Source organism: Coregonus clupeaformis, unplaced genomic scaffold, assembly GCF_020615455.1.
Source record: "Coregonus clupeaformis isolate EN_2021a unplaced genomic scaffold, ASM2061545v1 scaf0203, whole genome shotgun sequence".
Classification (NCBI taxonomy): domain Eukaryota; kingdom Metazoa; phylum Chordata; class Actinopteri; order Salmoniformes; family Salmonidae; genus Coregonus; species Coregonus clupeaformis.
In genome coordinates, this window is record NW_025533658.1 from 52,038 (window position 1) to 79,542 (window position 27,505).

At 44.4% G+C, this 27,505-nt stretch overlaps 1 protein-coding gene across 2 annotated transcripts in view; it reads left to right on the plus strand.

Moving 5' to 3' along the window:
* The window catches only part of LOC123484138 (hsp70-Hsp90 organizing protein 2-like), a 38,379-nt gene extending 13,767 nt beyond the window's left edge, over positions 1-24,612 (plus strand). The window contains exons 2-15 of one of the 2 annotated variants that reach the window (XM_045214159.1): positions 4,096-4,175; positions 4,737-4,820; positions 4,960-5,016; positions 5,183-5,392; positions 5,744-5,869; positions 13,989-14,034; positions 14,219-14,309; positions 15,107-15,248; positions 15,401-15,505; positions 20,259-20,349; positions 20,579-20,612; positions 20,791-20,971; positions 21,152-21,267; positions 21,735-24,612. In XM_045214159.1, coding sequence (XP_045070094.1) covers positions 4,096-4,175; positions 4,737-4,820; positions 4,960-5,016; positions 5,183-5,392; positions 5,744-5,869; positions 13,989-14,034; positions 14,219-14,309; positions 15,107-15,248; positions 15,401-15,505; positions 20,259-20,349; positions 20,579-20,612; positions 20,791-20,971; positions 21,152-21,267; positions 21,735-21,870 — 1,499 coding nt within the window. In that variant the 3' untranslated portion in view covers positions 21,871-24,612. Of the gene's footprint in view, positions 1-4,092; positions 4,176-4,736; positions 4,821-4,959; positions 5,017-5,182; positions 5,393-5,743; positions 5,870-13,988; positions 14,035-14,218; positions 14,310-15,106; positions 15,249-15,400; positions 15,506-20,258; positions 20,350-20,578; positions 20,613-20,790; positions 20,972-21,151; positions 21,268-21,734 lie in introns of both variants that reach the window. The other variant, XM_045214158.1, reaches the window with a different exon arrangement.
* Positions 24,613-27,505: the final 2,893 nt, after the last annotated feature.

Consider the following 27,505-nt stretch of genomic DNA (forward strand, 5'->3'; position numbering starts at 1 on the left):
AGTTTAACAAACCATACAACTCTATGCACAAGGACTCCTTTTTAACAATTTACACTGACATTTTTACAAAAACATATTTACTGGAAGAACTGTTCAGATGCAAAGTTTGGTAACAGAATTTCTGTAAAATCTCCCTCAGTTTTCTGTGTCCACTTTTTACAAAACTATGTTAAATATCTGCTCCGAATTAAGATTCAGCAATGTCTGCAGAAAGAAGGGGGTGTCATCTATGACATAACACATTGACTTTGAAAACATATATTTTTTTTATTGAACTACTGTAAGTGAAGTGGATTTATACCCGGTAACGGAATTTCATCATGGGTCCCTCTGTACTGCATAGAAATGCATAATGATGGATATGAATGCCATTCTCTTCATGGTGATGTATCCTGAATAGATACACAAAGGTAGAAATATGCAATATCCTTCTTTGCATATTTGGGTATTATTCTACACACTGGCTATTATTCCAAACAAGACCAAATTTGGTTGGTCCGGACCAAATCTGAACCAATCATAGACGTCTATGTTTCACAAGTTTGGACATCAAAGTACAGCACTGTAGAGATCAGTACAGTTGAGCACAGAACAGTATAGTACAATACAGTACATTATAGTGTACTCTACTCTAATGTGTACTGTACTGTGCTGAACTCTACTGTACTGAACTCTACTCTACTCTGCTGTACTGTGCTGTCCAAACTTGTGAACCCAACTGTTGTTTTTTTAATTTCTATTATTTCCCGTTGTAGCCAATTCCATTGCATAAATTCCGTTACAGATTAATTTTTTCTTCTGAAATTCAGCTTGTGACAAATACAATTGTATTTTATTTGACTTAATAATTTAAATCAGTAAAAACTAACTATTTGATAGGTCTACCTTTACTTATTACTTCTGTTAACTTTAGTTATCCTCCCGCCTCATGAGGGAGAGAAATTAGAAAATATCTTAAAGATATGTGAGTTTTTGGTAACGGAATTTCTTAAACTTACGGAAGGCAGACATTTTTTTAAACGAAATATACAGTGCCTATAGAAGGTCTATATTCACCATGTGTTGCCTTTTATAGCCTGGAATTAAAATGCATAAAAAATGAAGTACCTTGGTTGCATATTGTAAGCATCCACCCACCTTGTAATAGCAATCCTAAATTAGCTCAGGTCTAACCAATCACCTTCAAAATCACACACCAAGTTAATTGAACTCCACCTGTGTTAAATTGTAGTTATTCACATGATTTCAGGATTCATTCAGCAGTTACTGTAGATTCCATCTGCTGGGTAGTGACTTGCAAAGGAAACACTCAACCATGAGGACCAAGGAGCATTCAAAAGAACTCCGGGACAAAGTTGTGGAAAGGCACAGGTTTGTGTCACAGCCAGGCTTTCACTGAAAACATAACTGCAAGCCCTGCAAGGTTTATCCCTGTGTAAGGACATACAGTGCATTCAGAAAGTATTCCCTTTTTCCACAGTTAGGGACGTTACAGCGTTATTGTAAAAATGTTCCTGATCAATCTACACACAGTACCCCATAATGACAAAGCGAAAACAGGTAACATAAGTATTCAGACTTTTTGCTATGAGGCTTGAAATTGTGCTCAGGTGCATCGTGTTTCCATTGATCATCCTTGAGATGTTTCTACAACTTCATTGGAGTCCACCTGTGGTAAACTCAATTGATTGGACATGATTTGGAAAGCCACACACCTGTCTATATAAAGTCCCACAGTTGACAGTGCATGTCAGAGCAAAAACCAAGCCATGAGGTCGAAGGAATTGTCCGTAGAGCTCAGAGACAGGATTGTGTCGAGGCACAGATCTGGGGAAGGGTACCAAAGAATGTCTGCAGCATTGAAGGTCCCCAAGAACACAGTGGCCTCCATCATTCTTAAATTGAAGAAGTTTGGAACCACCAAGACTCTTCCTAGAGCTGGCCACCCGGCCAAACTGAGCAGTCGGGGGACAATGGCCTTGGTCAGGGAGGTGACCAAAAACCTGATGGTCACTCTGACAGATCTCCAGAGTTCCTCTTTGGAGATGGGAGAACCTTCCAGAAGGACAACAATCTCTGCAGCGCTCCACCAATCAGGCCTTTATGGTAGAGTGGCCAGACGGAAACCACTCCTCAGTAAAAGGCACATGACCGCCTGCTTGGAGTTTGCCAAAAGGCACCTAAAGGACTCTCAGACCATGAGAAACAAGATTCTTTGGTCTGATGAAACCAAGATTTAACTATTTGGCCTGAATGGCTAGCGTCACATCTGGAGGAAACCTGGCACCATCCCTACGGTGAAGCATGGTGGTTGCAGAGTCATGCTGTTGGGATGTTTTTCAGCGGCAGGGACTGGGAGACTAGTCTGGATCGAGGGAAAGATGAACGGAGCAAAGGACAGAGAGATCCTTGATGAAAATCTGCTCCAGAACGCTCAGGACCTCAGACTGGGGCTAAGGTTCACCTTCCAACAGGACAAGGACCCTAAGCACACAGCCAAGACAACGCAGGAGTGGCTTCGGGACAAGTCTCTGAATGTCCTTGAGTGGCCCAGCCAGAACCTGGACTTAAACCCGATCTAACATCTCTGGAGACCTGACAATAGCTGTGCAGCAACGCTCCCCATCCAACCTGACCGAGCTTGAGGATCTGCAGAGAAGAATGGGAGAAACTCATGTGCCAAGCTTGTAGTGTCATACCCAAGAAGACTTGAGGCTATAATCGCTTCCAAAGGTCCTTCAACAAAGTACTGAGTAAATGGTTTGAATACTTATGTAAATGTCTTATTTCTGTTTTTTATTTGTAATACATTTTGCCAAGAAAAATGTGCTTTGTCATTATGGAGTATTGTGTGTAGATTGATGAGGGGGGAAAAAACAATTCAATCCATTTTAGAATAAGGCTGTAACGTAACAAAATGTGGGAAAAGTCGAGGTGTGAATACTTTCCGAATGCACTGTATTTCTAGAGAAGTCACATGTACACCTCTTGACCTCTTTCACTTCTTCATTTCTTCAGCCCTCGTTTTGGTCCATTGCTCTCCATCAGAATTCATTGAAATATAAAAACACAGAAGTCTGAGTCCTGTTTGTGTAAGCCATTCCATGGAGGGCCGAGTGTCTGCGGGTTTTCGCTCCTCCCTTGGACTTGATTTGATACATTTTAAGGTCACTGATTAGTAAGGAACTCCCCTCATCTGATTGTCTTGGTCTTAATTGAAAGGGAAAAACCAAAAAACAGCAGACACTAGGCCCTCCATGGAATGAGTTTGACACCCCTGGTTTAAGGCATGCTTTGACAGTAAACAATATAAAAATATATGTTCTCAGTTCTCCTTTTGCAGAAGGAACCGTTCAGTTGTTAGACTTCTGTGCGCGGCTGACTGTGACTTGAATCAGATGGCAGCGAAGCCGTGACCAGGTACAAGCCTGTATCTGACTGCACAGTTCTGTTGTTGTTAGCTAGGTTTCAACCCGTTCTCTATATCAGACAATGATTGGCTTATCTCTTTGAGTAACGTATGAATAGAACCCTGATGTACACAGAGTGTACAAAACATTAGGAACACTTGCTCTTTCCATGACATAGCTTTCACCTGGTCAGTCTATGATCTGTTATTGATGTTAAATCCACTTCAATCAGAGTAGATGAAGGGGGGAGGCAGGTTAAAGAAGGATTTTTAAGCCTTGAGACAATTGAGACATGGATTGTGTATGTGTGCCATTCAGAGGGTGAATGGGCAAGACAAAATATTTAAGTGCCTTTGAACAGGGTATGGTGGTAGGTGTCAGGCGCACCAGTTTGAGTGTGTCAAGAACTGCAACGCTGCTGAGTTTTTCACGCTCAACAGTTTCCCGTGTGTATCAAGAATGGTCCACCACCCAAAGGATATCCAGCCAATTTGAGACAACTGTGGGAAGCATTGGAGTCAACATGGGCCAGCATCCCTGTTGAACGATTTCGACACTTTGTAGTCCATGCCCCGATTAATTGAGGCTGTTCTGAGGGCAAATAGGGGTTCAACTCAATATTAGGAAGGTGTTCCTAATGTTTTGTACACTAGTGTATGTTATTTTTATTTTTTTTGCCCAGAAGCCCCCAATGCCCAGCGCCAGGAGGAGATGGAGTGTGGAGCAGCGACCCCTGACCCCACCAATGATGTCACACTGTCCCAGGTAAGGTAATCATCTTCAAATCATATTTTTTGCAGTCCGAGGTAAAGACATTACTCTGAAGGACAGTGTTCGGAGAATTGTGGTCTTAAAGTTTTTAAAGTCATGCTCCGGAACTTTGGTGACGATTGAGTATTTTTGAAACCTCCCGCTTTAGGCTAGATGTGTCAATCTGTAGTTCATATATGCATAATCTATGAGCAGAATTACTGTTTTACCTCAATTAGCCATGAAATCCCTCGTTTGAAAGCGACTGTTTTTCTGGGAGCTGTGCTGTGCAATTTTCCCTACATTTTCCCCCACGTGAGCCAGCAGCCTAGCAATACGACTTCTAGCCAATGAGCTTCAGCTCCTCGACATTTGAGTGACAGCTAGCAAGACGCGCGCACACACAGCAGATCGAGAGGGAGAGCATGACGTGGTGCACATATCTGCACATATGTGACGTAGTATGCAATCTTTGGAGACCACTTATGGTTTGTGAGCGCTACTTTCAGAACTACTGGCTAGAAAGTATACGGTAGTACCAGATAATGTCTTTAAGTGGGTGTGTGTGCGTGCTAGGAACAGGACATCAGTGGAGAGGACAGTCTGAGTGAGGAGGAGAAAGCCAAACGCAGAGCGGAGCGACGCAGAGCCAAGAGAAAGGTTAGCAACACACAGCCATACACACGCGTACTCCACCATAGCCATAGTGTTTCGTTAAAAATCATGAGACCAGTGAAGAACATAGTCAGCACATAATCTGTATTCCTGATGCGTGATGCTGTTCCTATGTTTTGCTCAGCGTCGACGGGAGCGCAAGAAGCTGGAGCAGGTGAAGAAGCCTGAGAGCACTGAGCAGGTAAACTACAAACCAGTATTACATGTCTTCAGAATTAATCTGAATCATGCGACACTTAGCAGCCTCATTTGCAGTAATCGAAAAAAGGAATGTTATGTATAAAAAGGAATGGACAGTTTGCATTCCAACTAGGTTATTATATGCCCTCTCTGTTTGTGTTTACCAGGACGCTGAAGATGATGATGATGATGATGATGGTGAATCGGAGGAGGAGGAAGCAGAGGAGAGCGATTCTGAGGAGGTAGAAGAAAAAGAGGATGGTGCAGCTCTTCCTCTTCCTCCCCCCATCCATCGCTCCAAGGAGCCCCCCGCCCCATCTCCAGCCCCCTCAGGGACTAAAGGACCCCAGAAGACCGCTGCACGACCCTCTGAAGAGGTAGGGGCAGACGGACTCCTTCATCTTGGCAAGGCAATGGCGTAAGAGCCTGGTCCCAGGTCTGTTTGTGCTGTCTGTGTGACAATGGCTATAGGAATTGGAAAGGCAGCACAAACTGATATGGAACCAGGCCGATGATGCAGTGTTGTTGAGTTCAGAAACCGTCTGGGAAACTACCCAGGCTAGTTTTTAGGTCTCTACTTGAGGAGTCTTAATACACACTGATGGCTACCTTTGTAAACCAGTCTCTCTTTTTTTCTTTCTTTCTTTCTTTCTTTCTTTCTTTCTTTCTTTCTTTCTTTCTTTCTTTCTTTCTTTCTTTCTTTCTTTCCTTCTCCCCTTCTCCTGTAGGAACCGGAGTGGGATGTGAGCAGTGCGTTCTTTGCCAACGCTGCTAGCCACATCAGGCCAAAAGGCTGGACCAAACCTGGGCGCAAGTCCAAAGAGAACAAGGAGAACGAGGGCAGAACCACAGAGGTAAGTGGACCCTGAGCTTTGGGATATCTACCTTGCTGGCTAGTTGCTGTGGTAAGAGTGTTGCTAGCCAGGATATCTAGCTAGATACAGTGAGGGAAAAACGTATTTGATCCCCTGCTGATTTTGTACGTTTGCCCACTGACAAAGACATGATCACCCAATTGCACAAGGTGGGGTTGAGACCCAGGGCCTCAAGCTTAATGATGAGCTTGCAGGGTACTATGATGTTGAATGCTGAGCTATAGTCAATGAACAGCATTCTTACATACAGTGAGGGAAAAAAGTATTTGATCCCCTGCTGATTTTGTACGTTTGCCCACTGACAAAGACATGATCAGTCTATAATTTTAATGGTAGGTTTATTTGAACAGTGCGATACAGAATAACAACAACAAAATCCAGAAAAACGCATGTCAAAAATGTTATGAATTGATTTGCATTGTAATGAGGGAAATAAGTATTTGACCCCTCTGCAAAACATGGCCACCAGGTTTGCACACATCTCAGGAGGGATTTTGTCCCACTCCTCTTTGCAGATCTTCTCCAAGTCATTAAGGTTTTGAGGCTGACGTTTGGCAACTCGAACCTTCAGCTCCCTCCACAGATTTTCTATGGGATTAAAGTCTGGAGACTGGCTAGGCCACTCCAGGACCTTAATGTGCTTCTTCTTGAGCCACTCATTTGTTGCCTTGGCCGTGTGTTTTGGGTCATTGTCATGCTGGAATACCCATCCACGACCCATTTTCAATGCCCTGGCTGAGGGAAGGAGGTTCTCACCTAAGATTTGACGGTACATGGCCCCATCCATCGTCCCTTTGATGCGGTGAAGTTGTCCTGTCCCCTTTGCAGAAAAACACCCCCAAAGCATAATGTTTCCACCTCCATGTTTGACAGTGGGGATGGTGTTCTTGGGGTCATAGGCAGCATTCCTCCTCCTCCAAACACGGCGAGTTGAGTTGATGCCAAAGAGCTCGATTTTGGTCTCATCTGACCACAACACTTTAATATATATAATATAATAATACTTTCACCCAGTTCTCCTCTGACTCATTCAGATGTTCATTGGCAAATTTCAGACGGGCCTGTATATGTGCTTTCTTGAGCAGGGGGACCTTGCGGGCGCTGCAGGATTTCAGTCCTTCACGGCATAGTGTGTTACCAATTGTTTTCTTGGTGACTATGGTCCCAGTTGCCTTGAGATCATTGACAAGATCCTCCCGTGTAGTTCTGGGCTGATTCCTCACCGTTCTCATGATCATTGCAACTCCACGAGGTGAGATCTTGCATGGAGCCCCAGGCCGAGGGAGATTGACAGGTCTTTTGTGTTTCTTCCATTTGCGAATAATCACACCAACTGTTGTCACCTTCTCACCAAGCTGCTTGGCGATGGTCTTGTAGCCCATTCCAGCCTTGTGTAGGTCTACAATCTTGTCCCTGACATCCTTGGAGAGCTCTTTGGACTTGGCCATGGTGGAGAGTTTGGAATCTGATTGATTGATTGCTTCTGTGGACAGGTGTCTTTTATACAGGTAACAAGCTGAGATTAGGAGCACTCCCTTTTAAGAGTGTGCTCCTAATCTCAGCTCGTTACCTGTATAAAAGACACCTGGGAGCCAGAAATCTTTCTGATTTGAGAGGGGGTCAAATACTTATTTCCCTCATTTAAAATGGAAATCAATTTATAACATTTTTGACATGCGTTTTTCTGGATTTTTTGTTGTTATTCTGTCTCTCACTGTTAAAATAAACCTACCATTAAATTATAGACTGATCATTTCTTTGTCAGTGGGCAAACGTACAAAATCAGCAGGGGATCAAATACTTTTATCCCTCACTGTAGTTGCTGTGGTGGGTGTTTTGTTGATGTCTGTCTGTAAGAGGTGTTGGGGCTAACGCTAGCTAGCTACTTAGAAGTTGTGGCGGTAGCAGTGTTGTTGGGGCTAATGATGCTAGCTAGTTTCTGTGGTAGGAGTGTTGATGATAGCTAGCTACCTGTCTGCTGTGAGGCATAGGATATCTTGCTAGCTAGAAGTCGCTGCGTTGTGGAAGTGTTATTGGGGCTAAGGATAGCGAGGTAGCTAGCTAGTTGGTGAAAGCTTGCTGTTTGATAGCTGTTATAGCAGTGTTGGTGATTACTTGCTGTCTGTACTGGGAGTGTTGATGGCTAACTGTCTGCTCTGGTAGTAGTGACGGGGATAAGGGTAGCTAGGTACAGTAGCTATTTACTGTGGTAGGAGTGTGGGGGCTAAAGATAGCTAACTGTCTACTGTAGTAGGGGAGACCAGGGGTAAAAGTAGGCACATCAAATGTTCAGCCTGCTGCACAGACCCTATGGATGCTCTAGTCTAGAGTGCCGGGTTAAATTGTGCTCAGGATAATCTTACATCTCTAAATGTTTAAAGTAGGAAGACATAGATGTGATTATTGAAATAATCTGAGTTTGCTTCATTTACTATAATCCTAAATTGCCACCTCTTTTTTTTATTTACCTGTGGAACATTCCCCATGTGTCTAATAATATATAGTTTTTCAGTAAGAAGATGTCTTTTTGATTGGTGTAGTTGATGAAAATATACTGAAACAAAAATATAAACGCAACAATTTCAACGATTTTACTGATTTACAGTTCATATAAGGAAATCAATCAATTGAACTAAATGCATTAGGCCCTAATCTATGGATTTCACATGACTGGGCAGGGGCATAGGCCCACCTGGGAGTGGCATAGGCCCTCCCACTTGGGTGCCAGGCCCAGCCAATCAGAATTAGTTTTTCCTCACAAAAGGGCTGTATTACAGACAGAAATACTCCTCAGTTTCATCAGCTGTCCAGGTGGCTGGTCTCAAACAATCCCGCAGGTGAAAAAGCAGGATGTGGAGGTCCTGGGCTAGCGTGGTTACACGTGGTCTGCGGTTGTGAGGCCGGTTGGATATACTGCCAAATTCTCTAAAACGACGTTGGAGGTGGCTTATGGTAGAGAAATGAACATTCAATTATCTGGCAACAGCTCTGGTGGACATTCCTGTAGTCAGCATGCCAATTGCACGCTCCCTCAACTTGACAGCTGTGGCATTGTGTTGTGTGACAAAACTGCACATTTTAAAGTGGCCTTTTATTGTCCCCAGTACAAGGTGCACCTGTGTAATGATCATGCTGTTTAATCAGCTTCTTGATATGACACAACTGTCAGGTAGATGGATTATCTTGGTAAAGGAGAAATGCTCACTAACAGGGATGTAAACAAATGTGTGCACAGAATTGGAGAGAAATAAGCTTTTTGTGCATATGGAACATTTCTGGGATCTTTTATTTCAGTTCATGAAACATGGGACCAACACACTTCACATGTTGTGTTTACATTTTTGTTCAGTATAATTGTTGTTGCCTCTCAAGACTCAGATTAGACTGAAATGTGTATTTGGGGGTCAAATGTAACGCATGTTACAATTTACCCCTTACCTAAAGTCTATGGTATTTTTTATGGTATTTAGACACATTCACATAATGATATGAAATGTCACTTCTTTACATCAAGTTTACCAGTAGAACTAAGATAATACCTTTTAGAAATATGCAAAAAGCCAAATTCATACTTTTGAACGCTATAAGTATCTTATATAAAATATGTACATTTTGGCTACTCCGTTTTTGGTCAATATGACATGCCTAAAAGATCAAATGGGAAATATTGTATAGATTTTGTTGATTTTCATACAAATATCATTTTCAATTACCCCTAATTTTTACAGTTGAAGACAGTGTGAAATTTAACCCTGCAGCAGCTATTTTAGATGTAGATTTCTTAGTTTTAATACTAAAATAACTGTTAGTAAATTGTCATTTCATCCTTCGTTAGGTTTAGTTATTATCAGTTGACTAAAACTCTGGACAATTTATCTAGTTTTAGTCAGTAATTTTAGTCACATAATAGTTTTTTCCCCCATTAAATAATACAAATGTACCTCTAACTTCCATAATGTGCACATTAACATAGCTTTCTCCAACTAGGTCTACTATCCCCTCATATACAGTGCATTCTGAAAATATTCAGACCCCTTGACTTATTCCACATTTTGTTACGTTACAGCCTTATTCTAAAATGGATTTTAATAAATATCCTCATCAATCTACACACAATACCCCATAATGACAAAGCGAAAACAAACAGGTTTTTAGAAATGTTTGCAAATTTAATAAAAATAAAAAACAGATACTTTATTTACATAAATATTCAGACACTTTGCTATGAGACTCGACATTGAGCTCAGGTGCATCCTGTTTCCGATGTTTCTACAACTTGATTGGAGTCCACCTGTGGTATATTCTATAATTGGACATGATTTGGAAAGGTGCACACCTGTCTATATAAGGTCCCACAGTTGACAGTGCATGTCAGAGCAAAAACCAAGCCATGAGGTCGAAGTAATTGTCCTTAGAGCTCCAAGACAGGATTATGTCGAGGCACAGATCTGGGGAAGGGTAGCAAAATATTTCTCCAGCTTTGAAGGTCCCCAAGAACACAGTGGCCTCCATCATTCTTAAATTGAAGAAGTTTGGAACCTCAAACTCTTCCTATAGCTGGCCGCCCGTCCAAACTGAGCAATCAGGGGAGAAGGGCCTTGGTCATGGAGGTGACCAAGTACCCGATGGTCACTCTGACAGATCTCCAGAGTTCCTCTGTGGAGATGGGAGAACCTTCCAGAGCGACAACCATCTCTCCAGTACCCCACCAATCAGGCCTTTTATGATAGTGGCCAGAAGTAAGCCACTCCTCAGTAAAAGGCACATGACAGCCCACTTGCAGTTTGCCAAAGGGCACCTAAAGGACTCTCAGACCATGAGAAACAAGATTCTCTGGTTTGATGAAACCAAGATTGAACTATTTGGCCTGAATGCCAAGTGTCACGTCTGGAGGAAACCTGGCACCATCCCTACGGTGAAGCATGGTGGTTGCAGAGTCATGCTGTTGGGATGTTTTTCAGCTGCAGGGACTGGGAGACTAGTCAGGATCGAGGGAAAGATGAACGGAGCAAAGTACAGAGAGATCATTGATGAAAACCTGCTCCAGAGCTCTCAGGACCTCAGACTGGGGCGAAGGTTCACCTTCATACAGGACAACGACCCTAAGCACACAGGCAAGACAACGCATGAGTGGCTTCGGGACAAGTCTCTGAATGTCCTTGAGTGGCCCAGCCAGAGCCCGGACTTGAACCCGATCTAATATCTTTGGAGAGACCTGAAAATAACTGTGCAGCGATGCTCCCCATCCAACCTAACAGAGCTTGAAAGGATCTGCAGAGAAGAATGGGAGAAACTCCCCAAATACAGGTGTGCCAAGCTTGTAGCGTCATACCCAAGAAGACTCGAGGCTGTAATCGCTGCCAAAGGCGCTTCAACAAAGTACTGAGTAAAGGGTCTGGATACTTATGTAAATGTCATATTTCAGTTTTTGTTTTGTTATACATACATTTGCAAAAATTTCTTAACCTGTTTTTGCTTTGTCATTATGGGGTATTGTGTGTAGATTGATTTAGGGGGGGGGGATTTTTGTTTAATCCATTTTAGAATAAGGCTGTTAAGTAATGTGGAAAAAGTCAATGGGTCTGAATAATTTCTGAATGCACTGTACCTTAGCTGGCAACATTGCTATTGTGGCAGATTGTAACCAATGCCAGCCATAATTAACCATATGGCTATAAAGCCTTGGCTACAGGTTAAACAATTTACAATTCAGATTTTCTCCCCATCATAACCGTTGAAGTCATTTCCTTCAAAAGGGGAGAATCTCAACTTTACAACAGTGCCAGAAATAATACTGTACTCCTAATAATACTGTACTCCTAATAATACTGTACTCCTAATAATGCTGTACTCCTAATATTCAGCAAATAGCATTTGTTTTTCCCTGCAGCGCAGCCTGTTACATTTAACCCCACATACGGGGCCAATTGTAACATTTCACTTCCGCCACTCTCGGTTAAATAGTAAACGACTGGTATGTCCTAGAAACGTAGTTATTGTGTAATGGTAGCTGAGACATACCGTACCAGTCAAAATTTTGGACACACCTACTCATTCAAGGGTCTTTCTTTATTTTTACTAATTTATACGTTGTAGAATAATAGTGAAGACATCAAAACTATAATATAACACATATGGAATCCTATATTAACCAGAAAAGTGTTAAACAAATCTAAATATGTTTTATATTTGAGATTCTTCAAAGTAGACACCCTTTGCCTTGATGACAGCTTTGCACACTCTTGGCATTTTCTCAACCAGCTTCACCTGGAATGCTTTCCCAACAGTCTTGAAGGAGTTCCCACATATGCGGAGCACTTGTTGGCTTCCTTTCCTTCACTCTGCGGTCCAACTCATCCCAAACCATCTCAATTGGGTTGAGTTTGGGTGATTGTGGAGGCCAGGTCATCTGATGCAGCACTCCATCACTCTCCTTCTTGGTCAATAGCCCTTACACTGCCTGGAGGTGTGTTGGGTCATTGTCCTGTTGAAAAATAAAGGATAGTCCCCCTAAGCGCAAACCAGGATGGCGTATCGCTGCAGAATGCTGTGGTAGCCATGCGCTTTGAATTCTAAATAAATCACCGACATTGTCACCGGCAAAGCACCATCACACCACCTCCTCCATGCTTCACAGTGGGAACCACACATGCAGAGATCATCCGTTCACCTACTCTGCGTCTCACAAAGACATGGCGGTTGGAACCAAAAATCTCTAATTTGGACTCATCAGACCAAAGGATAGATTTCCTCCGGTCTAATGTCCATTGCTCGTGTTTCTTGGCCCAAGCAAGTCTCTTCTTCTTATTGGTGTCCTTTTAGTAGTGGTTTCTTTGCAGCAATTCGACCATGAAGGCCTGATTCACGCAGTTTCCTCTGAACAGTTGATGTTGAGATGTGTTTGTTACTTGAACTCTGTGAAGCATTTATTTGGGCTGCAATTTCTGAGGCTGGTAACTCTAATGAACTTATCCTCTGCAGCAGATGTAACTCTGGGTCTTCCTTTACTTTGGCGGTCCTCATGAGAGCCAGTTTCATCATAGCGCTTGATGGTTTTTGCGACTGCACTTGAAGAAACTTTCAAAGTTCTTGAAATGTTCCGGATTGACTGACATTCATGTCTTAAAGTAACAATGGTAATTTCTCTTTGCTTATTTGAGCTGTTCTTGCCATAATATGGACTTGGTCTGTTACCAAATAGGGCTATCTTCTGTATACCAACCCTACCTTGTCATAACACAACTGATTGGCTCGATGCATTAAGAAGGAAAGAAATTCCACAAATTAACTTTTAACTTCATGAAGCTGGTTGAGAGAATGCCAAGAGTGTGCAAAGCTGTCATCAAGGCAAAGGGTGGCTACTTTGAAGAATCTCAAATATAAAATATATTTTGATTTGTTTAACACTTTTTTCTTACTACATGATTCCATATGTGTTATTTCATAGTGTTGATGTCTTCACCTATTATTCTACAATGTAGAAAATAGTTAAAATAAAGAAAAACCCTTGAATGAGTAGGTGTGTCCAAACTTTTGACTGGTACTGTATGTTTGTTTGAGTTAGATTGTATATAAATAGTATTAATCTTTTCATAAATAAGCAAAAGGCAAAAAGTGTTACATTTATATCGTCTCCCCTCGTGTTGATAGCTTTAGGCTGTGGCAGGTTCAATGTCCTCCCTAAGGCAAGGTGAACTCTGGATCTGGAAGTTCTTAAACCGTAAACAGTTCTTGGAATGTTTCTGTGTTTTGACCTTTCATAGTCTTAGACACACACACACACACACACACACACACTGCTGCCTCAGTGCACATGCTAGAGCACGGTCACTCGTGTCACTGGGTCGGAGGTGACCAACAATTTAATCTATATAAATTCATAGAAAGTGTCACATTTTACTGATATAGCCTAGGCCTAAGTGCTTTTTTAAAACACATTTCCACCAAGTCCTTATTAGCATAACAGCAACCTAGGCCTAAAGCTGTAGGTGACAGTGACAATAAACAGGTTCCTAGGTTGGAAAAACTCTAGGGAGTGAATATGCAAACAAATGAACGTTTTGCCCTACATTTTCGGAACATGTTCTGGTTTCTTCAGGTGAATGGAACAGATGCTGTGACTAAGAGAAGCGCCTCGTTGACAGGTGAGTGTGCACGTTTATCCATCCATCCAGGTGTGGCAGCGTTAGGCAGTGATCAATTACACACACTACTCTCTGTACACACCCTCACACGGGCACGCACACACGTGCGCACACATTGCTGTGCAAACATGCTCAGATGTTGTTTGTACATTTGAGCCTCTGGCTGTGTGTGTCCGTCCTGTAGAAAAAGGGATCAAGCTGGTGCAGGAGGGCCAGTATTCTCAGGCCATCATTATGTTTACAGAAGCCATCAGATACGACCCAAAGGATTACAGGTAATATCACACCATTACATGTTATATATCTGCATTATATGACTTACTACCGCATGACCTCTGACCTCAATACGCTAGTTACAGTGAGCTCCAAAAGTATTGGGACAGTGACACAATTTTTGTTGTAACAGGGGAGGTTAGCATTTTTGGGGGTGTATGATATTTATGCCTCTAACTTTCTCACTCACTTATTCACGATTCATTCAGGATTATCCGTAATCATGGTAGCATCCATATTAATGTAGAAGTGTTGAGAAACATTCTATTCTTATTTACAATAAAAGTGACTCCAAAATGACACTACATTGTTTATCATTCATTTATCTTGGGCACAAAATAATCTGAAACACAACCAAAACAAACAGCAAATGCATCCAGCAAGTTTGTAGTCACTAGCTTGATGTAATCATTGTGTTCTAGGAATATCGGACCAAATATTAAACTTTTTACTTCTTTAATACACATATAAGTGAATTTGTCCCAATACTTTTGGTCCCCTAAAATGGGGGCACTATGTACAAAAAGTGCTGTAATTCCTAAACGGTTCACCCGATATGGATGAATACTCTCAAATTAATGCTGACAGTCTACAATTTAATTTCAAAGCCAAAAAAAGTAATACATGTCACTGTCCCAATACTCTTGGAGCTCACTGTATCGAGCCGACATCAATACATTGATACAGTATGACATAGACTATAAACAACAATTTACCCTCTGTGTGTCTGTATGCATGTGTGTTTTTATATGTGCACGTCTCCATCTGTCCGTGTGTGTTTATCTGTCCGTCCTTCCAGGTTCTTTGGGAACCGGTCGTACTGCTATAGCTGTTTGGAGCAGTACCCCCAGGCGTTGTCTGATGCTGAGAGGTCCATCCAGCTTGCACCTGACTGGCCTAAAGGATACTTCCGCAAGGGCAGCGCACTCATTGGGATGAAGGTGGACCACAGACTGCATAACTGTCCTCTCCTGTTCTATTGTAATCTATTCTATAGGATGCAAATTCTCCATTTAGTGATTATTCATAAATTATGTAATATAGGTTTATGCAGGCATTTTGTGTCTTGACCTCTAAGCGTGTGTGTTTGTAGCGGTACAGTGAGGCGGAGAAAGCCATGGAACAGGTGCTGAAGCTGGATAAAGACTGTGAGGAGGCTGTCAACGATCTCTTCAACTGCAAAGTCTTACAGCTAATGGTAAACAAACACATCTCTGAATACACAAATGTGGCTATGTGCTACCAACGTGCTCACGATACGTATGGGAAATAGCAAAGTATAGCTATGTTACAGATCCCCTAAACTGTTTCCTTGTCTCCTTTCTTTGAGGAAAAGCAGTAGAGGACAGGAGGAGTTTAGGCTAGTGCTTTTCAAACCTCTACTTTGAGACCACCAACCGTTCCATGTACAGGGCTGTGTAAAAGTACTTGCCCCCTTTCTGATTTTCTCTATTTTTTCATATTTCTGATACTGAATGTTATCAGATCTTCAACCAAAACCTAATATTAGTTCAAGGGAACCTGAGTTTAAAAATAACAGAAAAAATGGATACTTATTTTATTTTTTTAATTAACGAAGTTATGCAACACCCAATTCCCCTGTGTGAAAAAGTAATTGCCCACTTACACTGAATAACTGGTTGTGCCACGTTTAGCTGCAATGACTGCAACCAAATGCTTCCTGTAGTTGTTGATCAGTCTCTCACATCTCTTTGGAGGAATTTGGGCCCACTCTTGCATGCAGAACTGCTTTAACTCAGCGACATTTGTGGGTTTCTAAGCATGAACTGCTCGTTTCAAGTCCTGCAACAACATTTCAATTGGGATTAGGTCTGGACTTTGACTAGGCCATTCCAAAACTTCAAATTTGTTGCTTTTTAACCATTTTCATGTAGACTTGATTTTGTGTTTTGGATCATTGTCTTGCTGCATGCCCAGCTGGCCTGACAGTCTCCTGTAGAATTATCTGATACAGAGCAGAATTCATGGTTCCTTCTATTAAGGAAAGTTGTCCATGACCTGAGGCAGCAAACCATCACACTACCACCACAATGCTTGACCGTTGGTATGAGGTTCTTACTGTGGAATGCAGTGTTTGGTTTTCGCCAGGCATAACGGGACCAATTATTAAAAAGCTCCAACAAAAAGGTGAAACGTCTAGGGGTCACTGAGGAGAGGTTTGAAAACCACTGAGCTAGTGTACACACAAGTAATCATGCACTGTTTGTCCTTTTGAATAGTCCTACATCTGAAAACCCAGGACAGGGAAATCATTGTGTTGACTCTCCAGAAGAGGAGAGGACACCACTCTATAGACTGTTGGGATGGATCCTTAGTCTTGCTTCCTAACAGTCTCTCTCTCTCGCTGTCGCTCGCTGTCTCGCTCTGTCTTTCTCTCTCGCTGTCTCTCGCTCTCTCGCTGTCGCGTTCTCTCGCTCTCTCAAATCAAATCAAACCCTTACCACCTGGGGGCGGCCCGTCAGGAAGTCCAGGATCCAGTTACAGAGGGAGGTGTTTAGTCCCAGGATCCTTAGCTTAGTGATGAGCTTTGAGGGCACTATGGTGTTGAATGCTGAGCTGTAGTCAATGAATAGCATTCTCACGTAGGTGTTCCTCTTGTCCAGGTGGGAAAGGGCAGTGTGGAGTGCAATAGAGATTGCATCATCTGTGGATCTGTTGGGGCGGTATGCAAATTGGAGTGGGTCTAGGGTTTCTAGGATAATGGTGTTGATGTGAGCCATGACCAGCCTTTCAAAGCACTTCATGGCTACAGACGTCAGTGGTACGGGTCGGTAGTCATTTAGGCAGGTTATCTTAGTGTCCTTGGGCACGGGGACTATGGTGGTCTGCTTGAAACATATTGGTATTACAGACTCAGTCATGGACATGTTGAAAATGTCAGTGAAGACACTTGCCAGTTGGTCAGCACATGCTCGGAGTACAAGTCCTGGTAATCCGTCTGGCCCTGCGGCCTTGTGAATGTTGACCTGCTTAAAAGTCTTACTCACATCGGCTACGGAGAGCGTGATCACATAGTCATCCGGAACAGCTGGTGCTCTCATGCATGCTTCAGTGTTGCTTGCCTCGACGCGAGCATAGAAGTGGTTTAGCTCGTCTGGAAATCTTGTGTCACTGGGCAGCTCGCGGCTGTGCTTCCCTTTGTAGTCTGTAATAGTTTTCAGGCTCTGCCACATCCGACGAGCGTCAGAGCCGGTGTAGTACGATTCAATCTTAGTCCTGTATTGACTCTTTGCCTGTTTGATGGTTCGTCGGAGGGCATAGCGGGATTTCTTATAAGCGTCCGGGTTAGAGTCCCGCTCCTTGAAAGCGGCAGCTCTACCCTTTAGCTCAGTGCGGATGTTTCCTGTAATCCATGGCTTCTGGTTGGGGTATGTACGTACGGTCACTGGTTGGGGTATGTACGCGCTCTCTCGCGCTCCCTCTCTCTTGCGCTCCCTCTCTCTCGCGCTCTCTGTGTTTCTCGCGCTCTTTGTGTGTCTCGCTCTCTCTGTGTGTCTCGCTCTCTCTGTGTGTCTCGCTCTCTCTGTGTGTCTCGCTCTCACGTTCTCTCGCTTGCTCTCACTCGCTCTCACGTGCTCTCGCTCTCTCTCACGTGCTCTCGCTCTCTCTCACGTGCTCTCGCTCACGCTCTCTCTCACGTTCTCTCTCACGCTCTCTCTCACGCTCTCTCTCACGCTCTCGCTCACGCTCTCGCTTTCTCTCGCATTCTCTCACGCTCGCGCTCTCTCTCGCGCTCTCTCGCGCGCTCTCTCTCGCGCTCTCTCTCGCGCTCTCTCTCGCGCTCTCTCTCGCGCTCTCTCTCGCGCTCTCTCTCGCTCTCTCTCGCGCTCTCTCTCGCGCTCTCTCTCGCGCTCTCTCTCGCGCTCTCTCTCGCGCTCTCTCTCGCGCTCTCTCTCGCGCTCTCTCTCGCGCTCTCTCTCGCGCTCTCTCTCGCGCTCTCTCTCGCGCTCTCTCGCGCTCTCTCGCGCTCGCTCTCATTCTCTCGCGTTCTCTCTCGCGCTCCCTCTCTCGCGCTCTCTGTTTCTCGCTCTCACGTTCTCTCGCTCGCTCTCACGTTATCTCGCTCGCTCTCACGTGCTCTCGCTTGCTCTCACGCTCTCGCGTTCTCTCTCACGCTCTCGCTCTCTCTCACGCTCTCGCTCTCTCTCACGCTCTCGCTCTCTCTCACGCTCTCGCTCTCTCTCACGCTCTCGCTCTCTCTCACGCTCTCGCTCTCTCTCACGCTCTCGCTCTCGCACTCTCTCACGCTCTCGCTCTCGCACTCTCTCACGCTCTCGCTCTCTCTCGCGCTCTCTCTCGCATTCTCTCGCGCGCTCTCTCTCGCGCTTTCTCGCGCGCTCTCACGCTCTCTTGCTCTCGCGCTCTCTCTCTCGCTCTCTCTTGCGCTCTCTCTCTCACTCTCTCGCGCTCCCTCTCTCTCGCGCTCCCTCTCTCTTGCTCCCTCTCTCTTGCTCCCTCTCTCTCGCCTCCCTCTCTCTCGCGCTCCCTCTCTCGCGCTCTCTGTGTTTCTTGCGCTCTCTGTGTTTCTCGCTCACTCTGTGTGTCTCGCTCTCACGTTCTCTCGCTCGCTCTCACGTTCTCTCGCTCGCTCTCACGTTCTCTCGCTCGCTCTCACGTTCTCTCGCTCGCTCTCACGTTCTCTCGCTCGCTCTCACGTGCTCTCGCTCTCGCTCTCTCTCGCGCTCTCACATTCTCTCTCGCGCGCTCTCTCTCTGTGTCTCTCTCTCTGTGTCTCTCGCTCTCTCTGTGTCTCTCGCTCTCTCTGTGTGTCTCTCTCTCTCTGTGTCTCTCTCGCTGTGTGTCTCTCTCTCTGTGTGTCGCTCTCTCTGTGTGTGTCTCGCACGCTCTCTCTCTCTCTCTGTGTGTCTCTCGCGCTGTGTGTCTCGCTCTGTGTGTCTCTCTCGCGCTGTGTGTCTCTCTCTCGCGCTGTGTGTCTCTCTCTCGCTTTGTGTGTGTCTCTCGCTGTGTGTCTCTCTCTCGCTCTGTGTGTGTCTCTCTCTCGCTCTGTGTGTCTCTCTCTCGCTCTGTGTGTCTCTCTCTCGCTCTGTGTGTCTCTCTCTCGCTCTGTGTGTCTCTCTCTCGCTCTGTGTGTCTCTCTCTCGCTCTGTGTGTCTCTCTCTCGCTCTGTGTGTCTCTCTCTCGCTCTGTGTGTCTCTCTCTCGCTCTGTGTCTCTTGCTCTGTCTCTGTCTCGCTCTCTCTCTCTGTGTCTATCTCTCTCTCTCTCTGTGTCTCTCTCTCGCTCTGTGTCTCTCTCTCGCTCTGTGTCTCTCTCTTGCTCTGTCTCTCTGTGTCGCTCTCTCTCTGTGTCTCTGTGTGTCTCTCTCTCTCTCTGTGTCTCTGTGTGTCTCTCTCTGTGTCTCTGTGTGTCTCTCTCTCTCTCTGTCTCTCGCTCTGTGTCGCTCTCTCTCGCTCTGTGTCTCTCTCTCGCTCTGTGTCTCTTGCTCTGTGTGTCTCTCTCTCTCGCTCTGTGTGTCTCTCTCTCTCGCTCTGTGTGTCTCTCTCTCGCTCTGTGTGTCTCTCTCTCGCTCTGTGTGTCTCGCTCTGTGTGTCTCGCTCTGTGTGTCTCGCTCTGTGTGTCTCTCTCTCTCGCTCTGTGTCTCTCTCTCTCGCTCTGTGTCTCTCTCTCTCGCTCTGTGTCTCTCTCTCTCGCTCTGTGTCTCTCTCTCGCTCTGTGTGTCTCTCTCTCGCTCTGTGTGTGTCTCTCTCGCTCTGTGTGTGTCTCTCTCGCTCAGTGTGTGTCTCTCTCGCTCTGTGTGTCTCTCTCGCTCTGTCTCTCTCTGTGTCGATCTCTCTCGCTCTGTGTGTCGCTCTCTCTCGCTCTGTGTGTCGCTCTCTCTCGCTTTGTGTGTCTCTCTCGCTCTGTGTGTCGCTCTCTCTCGCTCTGTGTGTGTGTCTCTCTCACTCTAACTCTCACTCTCTCTGTCTCTAGGATCTGGGTTTTGAGGAGGTGCAGAGTGTGTTGCTGCTGGAGCGATTCACCACTCTACAGGCTGTGCTGACCTCACCTGAGGCTTCTAGTGGTGAGGACACACACACACACACACACACACACACACACACACCATTGTGCATGCCGTGCCAGTGGTATGGAAATACATGCAATTCCTCTTCTTAAGCCAAGAGGGCAGCAATGTCAGGAATTAGTCTAATTTAAATGGAATGGGAAGGAAAGAGAAGACATTTCTGTGAGTTATTGCTGAATTGTAGAAGGTTACAAATAAAGTCAGTTGTTGCCTTCTCTCTCCTCAGTGGTGAGCCAGGATTCCTCATTGGGCTTGCCAGGGTAGGTGGATATTATCCTATCTCATTGACCCAATAAGGGTCAGGGGTCATGGCCCCCAATAGAAAAACATACATTTTTGATTTCCTTATTTGGTGTGGACAAGTGTGTGTGTAACTTGACATCTGTGTGGACGTAAGTGATGTCTCTTCCCTATTCGGCCTCTCTCTTCCTCCTTCAGGTCCCCTTGTGCGTCTCTCTGGGTGGGGAACGTGACCTCTGAGCTGACTGAGAAACACCTATTGGACCTCTTTAAAACCTACGGGGAGATAGACAGCATACGAGTTCTCCACGAGCGGTTCTGTGCCTTCGTCAACTTCAAGAACGCCAACATGGCATCGCGGGCCATGGAGAAACTCCACGTGAGTGGCCTTCTGTGAGGTCATAATGTGGCTCTTTTCAGTGTTTTTTTTTTTGAATGTCTTGTTTTATTAAATATATATTTGAATGTTTTATATTTATTACAGAAATGCACAGTGAAGTTTTCTATTCTATTGACCGTAATGTATTTGTATTTTGTGGGTGTATGTGTTCCCCCACAGGGCTACAGTATAGAGAACACAAGGTTGGTGGTTCGCTACCCAGACCATCGCACCCAGAGGGCTCTACCCATCCCCCTCAAGACCAGCCCCCTCGCATTGCAACAGGCAGCTGCTGGGTAAGAAAACACCTTTTAAAGCTGAGATACGTGAAAGGTGAAACGGCGCCACTGTGCCACCTTGTTGACTGTCTGCACCACTGTGAAAAAACTTTATGATATAAGGAACTTTTTTGCTCTAGATTACAGGAAATGGCAATTACAGGTGTTCAAAACCGCAAAATTCTTGGCACTGCCCCCCTCCGGGCCTCCCAACCAGCCGTACTCAGCAGCACCACCTTGTTAAAAAATCCATATGAAAATCCTTCATCTGACTCTGGGGAAGTAGATTAAGGGCTTCATTGCCAAAATCCTGAAGAATCCCTTTAAAATAAAGTGCTTCATTGCCAAAATCCTGAAGTATCCCTTTATGATAAAGCAAGAGCAAATCCGTTGAGGATGAGCCACGTGGCCCACTTTAATATTTGTATAATTTCATCCCAAAATCACATTTACGTAACTTTCTAACCTTCTTGCCCCTTTTCCAGTCCCAGACGTTGTGGCCCAGTGAACGGAGATGAGTGCTACTTCTGGAGGACCACCGGTTGCCATTTTGGGGACAAGTGTCGCTACAAACACATTCTTGAACAGAGAGGCAAAGACCGGAAGCCCTGGCAGCCCTGAGCACAGTTTCAAATCAAATCAAATTTTATTTGTCACATGCACCCAATACAACTGGTGAAGACTTTACCGTGACACTTTTCCTCCTCAATTCTGGCCTTTTATTGAAACTGGGACCCCATTATGGACACTGACTGAGCCGATGGACTCGATATTAAATGGACCGTGTTCTCCCCCCAAAGGACAACAGTAGGACTGTTGTTGTGATGGAGGACAATATTCAGACTAATAAAATGGAGGACACCATAATGAGTGCTTTAACATAAGAGAGCATTAGGACTGTAATAATGGACCAGAAGACATCAACAGTCCCCCTTGACCACAGCTGGGCCTTTAGCCTCTGCATGGGAACGAACCTCAACACCTTGAAGCCTTAAAACCTTACTAGCCCTATGGCTGGCATCAGTTAGCCCTATGGCTAGCATCAGTTAGCCCTACAGCTGGCATCAGTTAGCCCTACGGCTGGCATCAGTTAGCCCTATGGCTGGCATCAGTACTACTGCTGTCTGGGGTTTGTGGCCTAGGTAACTGGGCTCTCCTCTCATCTCCCATCCATGTCTCTCTCTTCCCATGCCAATACCACCAGACCAGAACGGACCAGGCCCTCCACACCAAAGGAGAACCAATAACCACAAAGACCACCACTCCAAAGACCCAGCAGCCATCCAGCCTGCAGCAGATTCACCCTGACGTTTCAGTTCCTCCCTAAGAAAGAGGTGCCTCCTTTCCACTCTCCCTTGGTGCCAAGCAACCTGCCTCCTAAAATGGTAATGTTAGTTAGGCACCAAATGGAATAAAACAGACTGAAACAGATCGGGACTACCTGGATTTCTCCAATAAGAAACATTCATTTTCCTTTGGCAAAAATGTTCAAATGTTTTCCTTGTCATGCCCTAAAGAACATGTTCCAGGGCTTGCGCTACACTGGGCTATTGGCCTTAGCTATGTGGGCCATTGCAATGTGCCTTCGCCCATAGTGAAGATCTCAGTTAAAAGAGAGTGAGTGGAGCAGAAAGGTGTACCACCAACTTAACAGAACCTTGTTTTTCAATGTATTAATCCATGTTTCATTTTACCACTACCAGATGGCCAACAGCTTAAATGCACACTCCACATCTGTTTGGGCGATTTTGACACAGAACTGACTCCAACTTTTTTCTATATGTTTGTTTCAAGTTTAGTTCGCCAGCCCTTAAGATATCTGGGAAATAAGCACCTTGTTTGTCAAATGAACCAAGTATGTTACTTGTTCTCTGTTTCCATCTACCCTCTCTAGACCCTGCACCCTCTCTGTGTGTCCTATTACGGGACACTCACTGAATGTCTGTAGGCAAGACCAAAGCTTGAGGGTCCATCTCAGCAGTTTAAAGTGGCTAGTTGAAGCTATGTAAGACAAAGCTAGCTGCATCTTTTGTTTAAATCTTTCTGATTTTACTAATGGTAGTTATTGGAGGTTGGTTTCCAGGAATGGGTTCAACACTTTGCAGTAAAGCCCTCTTCTCACACTATCGTCTGTCCCTACAGCGTTAGGCTGTCATTCTCTTTCCCCGTGACACCCAACACTGTAGAGGAGATGCTTTGGACACGGAAGTGCCCAAACTACACCGTATTTCCCTTTTTTGTGTTCCATCTTCAGATTCTCACCGTTCTGTAGACATGAGGCTTCCATGTCAGTATTTAGTCTGAACCAAAGAATGGTTGTAGCCAACCAAATGCTGTCTGCACTGGTAATACGTGGAAGCGGTTTCTTTATTCTGCCACTTAAGGCTTGAAACGCAATGGGACAGTTTACTGGACCCAGATTAAGCGTAGTGATTAACTAAAAAGCACTTTTTAATGGAGAGTTTCAATTGAGCTTTTTAGTTCAGGATTTGCCTTAATCTGGATATGGGAAACTGCTCCAAGATCCAGTGAATCACAACAAGCCTCTCATGGTGGGGTGAGGAACTGTAGCTGCCACTAAAAATGAGAATTCTTCACCACAAAGTCCTTTTTCTTAGTCCACACTACTCTATATCTCAAACTGTGTACAGACAGGTGCTGGCTATTTATTTCCGTATTTATATGTATATTTTCTTTACCTGTGAGACCATTGTGGTTGGTTGGTTTACGATTAAAATTCAAATGATTACTCACCAGACGCTAAAACATTCTGGGACGTTTTCTTTATTGTATTTTTTTGTAGAGATTCTCCATTGAAAGTGATTTTTTAGTCCAGGACTTAGGTTAGTCTGGGAAACAGCCCTGTTTGTTTAGTAACTGTCTGAGATAAATAATTGTTATTAAATGTGGTGGGGAGGTTCTGCTTTTCTGTGGTTGCTGGTTTCCGGCCTCGTAGAGATTGGTCAAAAAATTCATATTGGGATAAAGTCCCATGAGAAACCACTATAATATTATCTTTAAACGACTCACATAAGTGTATTTTCTTAGTTCAATGACCCCAAGTACACAGTATTCCCTAATTTGGGCCAATGCATGTTTTATAAGTTTGATAGAAAGGAATAATAAAGTATTTCTGTGTGAAGCCCACTTTTTTCGTTTGGCACGTGTGATTTTTAGTACGAATCCATTTATCTCGTGTCACAATTTCAGGAGAAAGTGTTTTTGGGTCGTACATAGTCATAAAAAATGTGTAACTCAAGCACTGTAATCTCTGTTCATTCTAAATCTACCAAATATTTTAAATGTGTGAAAGTATTCTGCACTGCCAGAGTCCTTTTGTACATAATATATTCATTCAAATAATTTCAGCCTCTGTGTCTTTTTATTTTTCTGTTTTCTTCCTGCCGTTATGACATACAGTACATTCGGAAAGTATTCAGACCCCTTGACTTTTTCCACATTTTGTTACGTTACAGCCTTATTCTAAAATGGATTAAATAAATACAAATCTCATTCTACACACAATACCCCATAATGACGAAGCAAAAAACAGATTTTTAGAAATGTTTGCAAATCTATTAAAAATAAAAAACTGATACCTTATTTACATAAGTATTTGCTATGAGACTCGAAATTGAGCTCAGGGGTATCCTGTTTCCATTGATCATCCTTGATGTTTCTACAACTTGATTGGACTCTACGTGTGGTAAATTCAATTGATTGGACATGATTTGGAGAAGGGCCTTGGTCAGGGAGGTGACCAAGAACCCGATGGTCACTGACACATCTCCAGAGTTCCTCTGTGCAGATGGAGAAACTTCAAGAAGGACAACAATCTCTGCAGCACTCCACCAATCAAAATCAAATCAATTTATTGGTCACATACACATGGTTAGCAAATGTCATTGCAAGTGTAGCGAAATGCTTGTGCTTCTAGTTCTGACAGTGCAGCAATATCTAGCAAGTAATATCTAACAGTTCCACAACAAAAACCTAATACACACAAATCTAAGTAAAGGAATGTAATAAGATTATATAAATATATGGATGAGCAATGTCATTATCAGTGGCATAGGCTAAGATGTAATAGATATAATACAGTATATACATATGAGAAGGGTAATGCAAGATATGTAAACATTTTTAAAGTGGCATTATTAAAGTGGCCAGTGATTTTCAAGTCTGTATGTAGGCAGCAGCCTCTCTGTGCTAGTGATGGCTGTTTAACAGTCTGATGGCCTTGAGATAGAAGCTGTTTTTCAGTCTCTCTGTCCCAGCTTTGATACACCTGTACTGACCTCGCCTTCTGGATGATAGCGGGGTGAACAGGCAGTGGCTCGGGTGGTAATTGTCCTTGATTATCTTTTTTGGCTTCCTGTGACATCGGGTGCTGTAGGTGTCCTGGAGGGCAGGTAGTTTGCCCCCGGTGATGCGTTGTGCACACCGCACCACCCTCTGGAGAGCCTTGTGGTTGTGGGCGGTGCAATTGCCATACCAGGCGGTGATACAGCCCGACGGGATGCTCTCAATTGTGCTTCTGTAAAGGTTTGTGAGGGTTTTAGGTGACAGGCCAAATTTCTTCAGCCTCCTGAGGTTGAAGAGGCTCTGTTGCGCCTTCTTCACCACTGTCTGTGTGACGTTGAGTGAGAGGTTATTTTCCTGACACCACACTCCAAGAGCCCTCACCTCCTCCCTGTAGGCTGTCTCATCGTTTTCGTAATCAAGCCTACTACTGTTGTGTCGTCTGCAAACTTGATTGAGTTGGAGGTGTGCATGACTACGCAGTCATGGGTGAACAGGGAGTACAGGAGGGGGCTGAGCACACACCCTTGTGGGGCCCCAGTGTTGAGGATCAGCGAAGTGGAGATGTTGTTTCCTACCTTCACCACCTGGGGGTGGCCCGTCAGGAAGTCCAGGACCCAGTTGCACAAGGTGGGGTTGAGACCCAGGGCCTCAAGCTTAATGATGAGCTTGCAGGGTTCTATGATGTTGAATGCTGAGCTATAGTCAATGAACAGCATTCTTACATACAGTGAGGGAAAAAAGTATTTGATCCCCTGCTGATTTTGTATGTTTGCCCACTGACAAAGACATGATCAGTCTATGATTTTAATGGTATGTTTATTTGAACAGTGAGATACAGAATAACAACAAAAAAATCCAGAAAAACGCATGTCAAAAATGTTATAAATTGATTTGCATTTTAATGAGGGAGATAAGTATTTGACCCCTCTGCAAAACATGACTTAGTACTTCGTGGCAAAACCCTTGTTGGCAATCACAGAGGTCAGACGTTTCTTGTAGTTGGCCACCAGGTTTGCACACATCTCAGGAGGGATTTTGTCCCACTCCTCTTTGCAGATCTTCTCCAAGTCATTAAGGTTTTGAGGCTGACGTTTGGCAACTCGAACATTCAGCTCCCTCCACAGATTGTCTATGGGATTAAGGTCTGGAGACTGGCTAGGCCACTCCAGGACCTTAATGTGCTTCTTCTTGAGCCACTCCTTTGTTGCCTTGGCCGTGTGTTTTGGGTCATTGTCATGCTGGAATACCCATATACGACACATTTTCAATGCCCTAGCTGAGGGAAGGAGGTTCTCACCCAAGATTTGACGGTACATGGCCCCGTCCATCGTCCCTTTGATGCGGTGAAGCAGGAAAACACTCCCAAAGCATAATGTTTCCTTCTTGGGGTTGTACTCATCCTTCTTCTTCCTCCAAACACGGCAAGTGGAGTTTAGACCAAAAAGCTATATTTTTGTCTCATCAGACAACATTACCTTATCCCATTCCTCCTCTGGATCATCCAGATGGTCATTGGCAAACTTCAGACGGGCCTGGACATGCGCTGGCTTGAGCAGGGGGACCTTGCGTGCGCTGCAGGATTTTAATCCATGACGGCGTAGTGTGTTACTAATGGTTTTCTTTGAGACTGTGGTCCCAGCTCTCTTCAGGTCATTGACCAGGTCTTGTCGTGTAGTTCTGGGCTGATCCCTCACCTTCCTCATGATCATTGATGCCCCACGAGTTGAGATCTTGCATGGAGCCCCAGACCGAGGGTGATTGACCGTCATCTTGAACTTCTTCCATTTTCTAATAATTGCGCCAACAGTTGTTACCTTCTCACCAAGCTGCTTGCCTATTGTCCTGTAGCCCATCCCAGCCTTGTGGAGGTCTACAATGTTATCCCTGATGTCCTTACACAGCTCTCTGGTCTTGGCCATTGTGGAGAGGTTGGAGTCTGTTTGATTGAGTG